At 34.7% G+C, this 10,114-nt stretch overlaps 1 protein-coding gene across 1 annotated transcript in view; it reads left to right on the forward strand.

Annotated features, from left to right (window-relative positions):
• Window positions 1–10,114, forward strand: part of CEP152 (centrosomal protein 152) — a 79,750-nt gene that overhangs the window by 52,293 nt on the left and 17,343 nt on the right. Inside the window, exons 18-20 of the mRNA XM_044660054.1 lie at window positions 811–1,092; window positions 6,270–6,401; window positions 8,801–9,439. Coding sequence (XP_044515989.1) covers window positions 811–1,092; window positions 6,270–6,401; window positions 8,801–9,439 — 1,053 coding nt within the window. The remainder of the gene's footprint in view (window positions 1–810; window positions 1,093–6,269; window positions 6,402–8,800; window positions 9,440–10,114) is intronic.

Consider the following 10,114-nt stretch of genomic DNA (forward strand, 5'->3'; position numbering starts at 1 on the left):
ATAATAACCTTCCAAAAGAGTGAATTATACTTGTGTTTAAAAAAGACAAAGAAGAGTCTCTGCAAATTGTAGTCTGATAGCAGTAGCACTGACCTCAGTCTCCACACAGGTTTTATTTCCCTTTTTGCTATCAATGATCCAGGGAATCTGAGGCCAGTCACTTAACCTCCCTGTACCTCAGGTATTTCATCTATGAGATTGGAAGAGTTGGATTAGATAGAATCTTAAGGCCTTCCTGGCATCGATTAGGGTCCTCTATTAATGTCTTATTGTTAATGCCTCAGTGGAGGTATCCTTAAGTTCTTGAAGGACACAAGCTTTAGCAGTTAATACTAAACTGAAAAGGCTAAGAATGTAAGGTCCTATGCCAGATTCCCTTTGTCATTCAAGCAAACCTGCCAAATTCAGATGGTTGATAGCCTCATCTCTTGAAGAGTTGAACACACTCATAAGTGAACTCACAGGTTAAACTAAACTCTTCCATGGGGACTCATTAGACTAGTGATCTGCTGGCATTTTTTAGCTACAAGTTATGAAGTACCATCTACCAAAACATGGATGAGTTGTGATCTTCTTTGGCATCCCAACAAAATTATATGGATCTTAGACATAAGATAAGGTCAAAGAGTAATTTTCAGAATGTTTCTAATATATCTTCATTGGTTAAATTCCTAACCCATGTGTAATCATTGTCTAGGATGGTTTTCAAATACATTAGCTGTGGTTGTTCCTTTGGCTGACAAATATCAATTCTGGCTCTTACTTATTTGAGAATTTTTCTTCTCTTAAAATTTTCTTTCAAAAACACAGATCAAAGACAAAGTTATTCAGCAGTTAGAAAGGGAGTGGCGGTTTAAACTGGATCAAACTATAAAAGAAATGAAAAAGAAGACTTTTGATTGTGGCATCCAAACTGACCAAATAATCAACCCAGATGTAATTTCCAAGAAAGAGGTGGAAGCGATGATTGAGGAACAGCAATTGAAGATTCAGCAAGATGTGCTACAAGAGAAGGAAATAGCCATTAAAGAGGCTCTGAGAAAACAGGAAAAAGAGATGGAGACTCATTATCGTGAAAATATTATCAAACAGGTAATAATAATAAGTGGATGGTAAAGTTTTTCATTGTGTTAAAGCACTTGTGAACTTTTTGCATTGTAAAATGTTGGAAGAGACTTGTTTAGAATAAGCAAATTTACTAAGGGTAGATCACTTTATGGTCTACTTCTAGGATAAAATAATATTATATGATCCTTACTGCTTTTTAGCTATTTGTTACAAAATTGTGCTTTCATATTTTATTTTTATAATTTATCAATAACCAGTGAATAATAGAAAATAGATAGTAGGTCCTTAAGGAAATGCTTGTTGTATAGGCAGCATAGTATTGTAGACAGAAAGCTAGCCTCAAAGCTCAGAAGACTTGGGTTCAAGATTTTTTTCTTTTATACATACTTTGCTATATTATCCCAGGCAAATTGTTCTAGGCAATCCTCTAAAACTGTAAATTGTAGAGAAGGTGGCAACTGTCTAAGGTTATAAGTTGCAGCTTAAGGTACAGCCTTCAGTGGTAGAAGAGTTTCTTTATTGGGTAGTTTCCTTTACCAATGAAATCATGGTCCAGTCTCTACCTTAGCTGATTGAAAAGAAGGTGCATAAAATTTTAATAGAGGGATAGTTTTGGTGTCAAAAAAACCTAGATTCAAATCTTGTCTCTTACTTAAGATATTAGAGCTCCAGCTCGCTAACACAAATTCATTTAAAAATATATGTGTATATATTTTAAACATTTTATATATAATATAATATATATAATAAATATTTTATATAATTTATAACAGTTGAACATGTTATGTTTTGGTAGAGAGATTTTTTTTATCATAGTCTTCCATATGCTAACAAAATCACAAGTCTAGACTCAAAAATTAAAAAAAAAAATTAGAATTAGCATTTCAAGAGGCTTAGGTTTATTCTAGTCAGATTATAAGGTGCCATAGTCTTACAGACTGAGCTTTAAGGTCCATGACTTTCTTAAGATTAATTGAGGTGGCTCTCTAAACTTAACAGAAATTTTACCCTGTTCATTTTTAGCAATAACAAATTAAAAGATAATTTCTTCACCCAAGACTGAATCTACAAGGAAAGTCCTAGTTATTTTAAGAATTATTACTTTGGGAGTTTGTGTCTGCAATTCAGGGTAACTTCTACCAGGTGTCTTTTTAAAAACCCTTATCTTCTGTCTTAGAATTAATACTGTGTGTTGATTCCAAGGCAGAAGAGCAGTAAGGGCTAGGCAATGAGGGTTAAGTGATTTGCCCAGGGCCACAAGGCTAAGAAGTGTCTGAGGCAAGATTTGAATCTAGAACCTCTCATCTGTAGGCATGGCTCTCAGTCCATTGAGCCACTTAGTTGCCTCAACTATTTTCGCAAGTGATACCAGAAGGAGTTTACTGATGATCCACTTCTGTATTGACAGAGTAAATATAAACTAGACTAGATTAGTACCTACATATATATTTAAGCTCTAAGAGAAGATAGAGTATGAACATCAGGCTCAAATTTTTTATACTTTTAGTAATGCTCTCAATAAAAAATTGATATGATATTATGGAGAGAACAGTAAACCAGGAGCCCTATATTTGATTTCTACTCTTGTCTCCATTAATTAGCCATTTTTCTACATCTTTGAAATGGAGATACCTGCCCTGTTTCCCTCAGAAAGTTTGTCTGAAGCTTAAGTAGCATTTTTATTTAAAAAGAAAAAAACATTTTGGAAGAACTCTAAAACACTACACACTTAATTTTCAATAGAAACCTTTTAACTTTTTAACACTTTGGATCTTTGACTGTATATAGTCCTAGGCTAGCCACCAGTTAAACCTCTTTTCTTCCTTGATATTTTAACATTGATATCTCTTGGATTCAACTTGAATGAGTGTTTTGTCTCACTTTTTACAAGATCATCATCCATCACCTCAAAGGTCTATTCAATATCCTTTTCTCTTCCCACTTTCTCCCTTGCCAGTTTTATTTGCTCTCATAAATTTAGTTGTCATCTCCACACAGATTCCAAATCTGTACATTCATCTCCTAAACTCTAGTCCTACATAGCTAACTGCCTTCTAGATAGCTCTACCAATATGTCCCATTGACACTTCAAATTGGATATGTTCAAGATAAAATTGTTGTTTGAACACTATCTTCCTAGTCATTCAGTTCCATAACTCTAGAACTGTCTATGACTGACTCTATTCTCTCTTATACTCCTCTTTTTCTCATGTAAATCAATGGTCGTCTCATTGATTCTGTCTAGCCATTTCTTGTAGCTTTTGTTTTTCTCTACTTCTCAAAATCATTATTTTGGCCTCTAATACTTCTCACCTCTAATTTAATAACCTTTGGCTTGGTCTCTTTGCTGGTGATCCATCTTTAACACAGTTGTAAAATTTCTTGCAGACTAAAAACAATCAATGGCTTCCTATTCTCTTTAGCATAATAGCATAAGGTACATGTTGCTTAGCCTGGTCTTTCACAAGCTGTTTCTAATCTGATTTTATAGTAATCTTGCATTTACATTTCAGCCAAATTGGAATACTAACTATTCTTTGAACTCTGCATTCCATCTTTTGCTTTAGTGCATTCCTACAAGCCATCACCATGCCTGAAAAACACTTTCTGAAGTCTGTATCACTCAGAATTCTTATCTTCTTTCAAGGCTCATCTCAAGTACCATCTTCCCCAAACTTTCCTTCATTCTGTCTCCTTCCTCCCTCCCTCACCCCACAGTCAAATTGTTAGTGTTTTTATCCTCCTTCCCTTTTGTTAGATAATACTTCTCTGTCTTCATATATTGAACCCCTAGTAGAACGTAAACTTCTTTGTGGCAATATCTGTCATATCTCTAGCATATCCTGAGAGTTAGGTACTTATAAATATTTGAGTTGAAAATTGAAAGTTTTCTACTCCTCTGCTCTTATATTGCATCCTCATTCAGTTGTGACAATCTACTTAATAAGTGCTGACAGTTGTCAGATGTTAACAGGCTAGCTATTTTTAACTGAGTAGGTGTCTTTATTTTTAAATTTTATTTAATGATGTATTTTGTTTTTGTTATCTTTATTTCCTAATGTATCCCTTCTTCCCCTCCCTTTAAGCCATCTCTTAATAACAAGGATTTAAAAGGGACAAGAAGAAAGCAATTAAATAAAACTCCTCAACACGTTAACCAAATCTGATAACATTTAATATTTCTCATCTGTAGTAGCCTCCCGTCTCTGCAAAGAAAGAACAGAAAGTACATTCTTAAATCTTTTCTTTGAGAATCAAACTTGGTTATTATAATTATACCATTATTTCTGTTTTCTTTTTCTTTTTTCCACTTGCATTGTTATTTGTTTTTTCTTATTTTGCTTTGTTTAATTTTTGTCCTCCCATGAGTATCTGTGTTCAGCATATTTTTGTTTTTGTTTTTTAAATCTTTAACTTCCATCTTAGAATCAATCTATGTATTGATTCTAAGCAGAAGAGTGGTAAAGGCTAGACCAACTGGGATTAAGTGAGTGACATGTTCCTTATTTTATTTTATTTTTTTAAACCTTTTCCTTCCATCTTGGAGTCAATACTGTGTATTGGCTCCAAGGCAGAAGAGTGGTGTAAGGGTAGGCAATGGATGGGGGTCAAGTGACTTACCCAGGGTCACACAGCTGGGAAGTGTCTGAGACCAAATTTGAACCTAGGACCTCCCATCTCTATCCATCTCAGTCCACTGAGCTACCCAACTGCCCCTATGTTCCTTATTTCTTAAAGTAGAGCAATAATATATGTTACATTCATGTTTGACAGAGAGGTGGCCCTTTTCCTCAACAAGACTTAACCTATTTTTGTTTGCCCTTGATCCTATTTATTCCTATTTTATCCAGCACGTTGTTAACTCTTCTTTTTCCTTAATCTTCAGCTTAAGCTTCAGCATGTCACTATCCCTACTCAGTAAGATCCTGTGGATTCTATGTTGCTGCTTGAATCAAAGATGAAATTCTTCATTTGGCGTTTAAAAACCTTTCAGACATTGGTCCTTTCCTACTTTTCCTGTCTCATCCTTTTTCCCCCTCCATGTTAGGCAGCCAGGCAGTAGTCATTTATGAAACAACTATTCCGCCAGTCACTATCCCAAGCACTGGGTAGACAAAGAAAGGTAAGAAGACCATCCCTGCTCTCAAAAGAACTCATAGTATAAGTGGGGAGATAGCAAGGAGATAACCCTTGCAAACAGATTGTACCCTGGCCCAGGGCCTTGGAGAGTCCTACTCCATCTCCTAACTCTGGACTTTGTACTCCCTCTTTCCACAATTCTATTTCTCCAATCTGTAGCCAAGACAGTGCCCTCCAGCCTCAGAAAGCCTCTATCACCACTCTTGTCTTTAAGGGAGCATTTCATCTGAATCTGGTTGCAATCCTGGCTCTGATACTTTCTTCCTGTGGAATCCTGGAAATATATTCCTACATCTGTATCTCAGAGAGTTGGTGGAAAAGTTATGCTAAATGATTTGCAAGGGAAGCTTTCATCTTGAAGATGGAATCTATGAAGTCTTAAGTGTTTTTCAGATGTCAGATATGGTGCTTTGCAGTGTCTGCAGTGTGTCTGCAAAGCCCTGGAAGGAAGTTAGAACCCTGGTGCTGTTACTTGCTTACTCTGGTGGGAACCTGGGGAATCCTGGACAAATCCACTCACCTCTCTGAGCTTCCTTGGCTTCATCTGCTATATCTTTGAGACTCCCAAGAAAGTCTCTTAGTATCTAGAAAACAAAGAATTGGTTGTGACAGTGTGTATAAATGATCTTTTGTTGTTTAAGGCCTTTTAAAATAGAATCTAAAAAATATAATGAGCACTTGCCATGTGGGGAGGAACCTCCTGGCATTATGGGAACCACTAAGTCAACTAGACAACTTCACTCTTTGGCACTACTAGTTTGTGTTTTAAACCCTTTACACTTTAGAATCAATACTATGTATTGGTTCCAAGGCAGAAGAGTAGTAAGGGCTAGGCAATGGAGTTTAAGTGATTTGTCCAGGGTCACACAACTGGGAAGTGTCTGAGGCCATATTTGAACCCAGGATCTCCCGTCTCTCTAGGCCTGGCCTGGTTCTCAATCTACTGAGCAGCTACCTTGCTGCCTCCATTACTAGTTTTTTTAAAAATGCTCTTGGATCATTATAATAAAGTATCTCACTTGAAGGGTCTTCTTACATGTTTTTCTCATATTGCCCTGCAGGTAGAAATAGCTGTATTAAATGCTCGTTCTCGATGGGTGCAAGAGCTTCCTGAGCTTGCAGAGTACAGAGCTAACATAAAGGCTGAACAGAAGAAGTGGGAGGCAGAACATGAGCTTTCTGTGGCCAAAAAGGTACTAACAATTACCTTTTCAGCAAAAGAACTTAAGTGTCCTCTTTCCTGCTTCTTTCTCTCAAGAGAATGGCTATTCAGGAAAAGGTCCTGTCTTATACACTTGTATAATGATTTCTTTCAATGCCTTCCAAATGTTATGATTAGGAAGCGCTCCTCCTGACTGATAAATTAAATCCCATTTATTGTAGTTATAATCTAATTTTCTCTTCATAATGAGCCAAAGAGCAGCTGCTGCTTGTCATCCATTTGTTTTTCCTTCATATATTGAAAAATTATTTTCTGGTTTGTTCTAGCTATCTTTCCTACTGATTAAAAATGCCATTTCATTCCTCTGATCCCTCTTCAATAGTCCAAAGCTTTCATTTTTCAGAGCTTTCATTGTGTTACCTACTTCATGGGATTGTTGAGAACCAAATAAGTTTATAAACATGAAAATAGTATGGAACTATAAAGTACTAAGTAAATGTAAGCTTTTGAGGATGGTAGAATTCTTTTGTGGTCACTATATTTCTCAATATTCAGGGGTTAACTCTAGGCTCTCTACCAACAAGGTTTTGGCTGCTATTGAACAGGGAGATTTCTGTGTTTTTGTTCCTGTTTACATAGCAATATTGGGTTTTAATCTGCCATATTTATGTGAAAAAGGCAGTGCTTATCCTAAGGATAGGGAATTTAATCCTCCTCCTCCTACTTACTGTTAGTAACCTTGAACTTATTACCCTTTTTCAAATTTCGTCCTGTTTTTGATCTTCTCTTCTTCCCAAAGTTTTTTTGAAACCTACCTACTGTTAATCTCCCAAGTGCTAATAAGGTGAAATTTGAGAGGAATAAATATAAATATAAATTCTATACTTGATTTAAAAAGAACAATAGAAACAAGTACAGAATAAGGAAAATACAATAATTCATGTGAAAAAGATCTGGGGTGTTTAGTGCAATGCAAGTTTAGTAGAAGGTAACACTATGACTTAGCTACCAAAATAGCTAACATGAGTTTTGGTTTCATTAATAGAAAGCTCATGTACACGATGAGGGAAGAGAGTTTTATTGCATGCTACAATGGCCAGAACACATATTCTGGGTGTCACCATTTTAGTAATGCGGATATTAATAAGAAAGGTACTCAGAATGGTGTAGACATTCAAAACAATGATAAAAAATCACCAATTCTAGGAATTGCAGATAGTTACTCTGAAGAAGATTAGTTGGTAGGGGTATTTAGGATGCCTTCTCTCAAGTATTTTGAAGAGAGTTATATCATACAGAAAAGGGATTTATGTGACATTTTTGCTTAGCCCCAGAGGACAAAAATAGGAGAAAAATGGCAAAGCTTTTGAAATCTCCTAACAATTGTTGCCAATAGAAAGTAGAGTGGACTGTTTTAGGGAGGTAATGAGTTTCTAATTGTTTTAGGTATTAAAAATCAAAACTGGATAACTAGTTTGTCAGGAAGTCATCCTAACCTGTTAAAGAAAAATGAGAAACGTAATAAAGAGGGAAGTTCCCTTTTGGATTGAGATAATTTTAATCTAACTCTTCTCTAAAGAGAGAGGCTTCTTAAAATCCAGTTGTGTTGTTTGCCAACAAGTAGTTAGAAAATACATATACTGTTCTCAAGCAGTTTAGTAGTAAGAAAACTACTAAATTGTTTTAGTTTATTTAGTGATTTGGGAGACAGATTTTAAAATTACAATAAATGCAATCACTGTGATCAATTTTTTAGGAGAAATTTTTTATAATATTTTTTCCAGTTATAATATTTACAATATGTGTAAAAACAATTTTTTAGGAGAAATTCTTTTTCTCATTTTTCTTTGAAAAGAAGATAAGCAATTTGATAAGATTACACACACATATATAATATATATATAATATATTATATATGTGTGTGTAATCTTATTATATACATATGTATATAATATATATGTGTGTATTATATATACATATATATACATATAAAACTAATTTTCATATTAGCCATGTTGCAAAAGAAAAAGAGACACAAAACCCCTAAGAAAAATAAAGAGCTACTTTTAGACAGTTATTTCTCTGGAGGTGGATAGGCTTTTTCATTATAAGTCTTTTGGAATTCTCTTGGATCATTGTATTGGTGAAAATAGCCAAGCCATTTACAGTCGATCATCATATAATGTAGTTGTTGTTATTATGTACAATGATTTTCTAGTTCTGTTAACTTCATTTTGCATCAGTTCATATAAACCTTCCCAGGTTTTCTGAAACCATGCTGAATAATGTCAATCGTAAATGTGCTTTCTTTACCATGTTTAAACAACATTATGTAAGTTCACAGACTTTGAAAAATAAATTAACTGATTATGTTATTAACGGGGAGAAGACTTTACAAATTATTTAAATGTCAATTTTTAAATCCTTTAGGTATCACTTGCACTTCTGGAAGCTAAGGAGAAATGGAAGATGGAGCTTGGAAACACTGAAGAAAGTGTCAAAGAACTTGAAGCAAAGGTTTTTTCTCTGCAGAGGGAACTAGAGTTAAAGGAGGAGGAAATCCCTGTGATTGTTCGGGCTAAGTTGGCTAAGTCCCGAAGTGAGTGGAACAAAGAAAAACAAGAAGAAATCCACAGCATTCAAGAACAAAACGAAAAAGATTACCGCAAATTTTTAGATGATCATCGAAATAAAATTAATGAGGTGCTTGCAACAGCGAAGGAAGATTTTATGAAACAAAAAACCGAGCTGATTCTTCAGAAGGAAGCTGAATTACAGGCATGTCTAGAACAGAAACAAAGAGAGTGGACAATTCAAGAAGGCAAGCAACTCCAGATGGAGATTCACCAATATGAGGAGGATGTTCTGACTGAGATTGAGCTTCTTGTAGAGGAAATTTATGAAGAGCTCAGTGGAATTGAGAACAAACATCTTTCAAAAACTAAACCTCCTTGTTTTCCAAGACGACTAAATGCCCAATATTTGGAAAAACTTAGGGCCTGCATACAGATGGCTTTTAGAGGTACACTGTATCGACTTCTAGAAAATAGTAATCCTGAATGGAAAATGGTATGTTGTCCCAGTGAGCTAAAAATTACTAGCTAGTTATTTAAAGTATTCAGGGTAATGATTAGAAATTACAAGTGTTATTTTTTTATATATATTATGACTTAGAATTTGGAGTATAATATTAATGATAGGACTAACATTGTTAATAATGGTCTAAAAGCTTTTTGAAACTTATCCAAAGAACTGAAGAATCTGCCCCATAGAATCAAAACTTGGCAGACATTTATCCTCTGTCATCTTTTTCCCAGATAATGTCCCCTTTTTTGTGCAGCTTAAGTTCTTAGGGATGAGAAGTATAAGTTGAATCACCTTTTAATTTTTTAAAATTGTCTTAAATATGCTGCTTATATTATTAGGTTTAAGAGATCAATCAAGGCACAGGATGGCATACGCATTGTCCTCAGGAATTTTGTAATTTAAAGGAGAAAATAAGATAGACAAACTCCATCTATTTATTGATTTTTTTAAAAAGGCATGTATTAGTGAAGCTTTGGCATACTTATCAAAAATGTAAAACCTAACCCACTACTAACTTTTAAGTGCCCATTTATGCACAGTGATTGAACTATTTTTTCCCATTAGTCTCTATAGTATTTAAGTTTATGTTAGGCCCAGTTTTTATGTCATAGGAAAGGTCTAATGGAGAAAGTTAATTTTTTTTTTTTTTTTTTTTTT

The sequence above is a fragment of the Gracilinanus agilis genome, chromosome 2, assembly GCF_016433145.1.
Source record: "Gracilinanus agilis isolate LMUSP501 chromosome 2, AgileGrace, whole genome shotgun sequence".
Taxonomy (NCBI): domain Eukaryota; kingdom Metazoa; phylum Chordata; class Mammalia; order Didelphimorphia; family Didelphidae; genus Gracilinanus; species Gracilinanus agilis.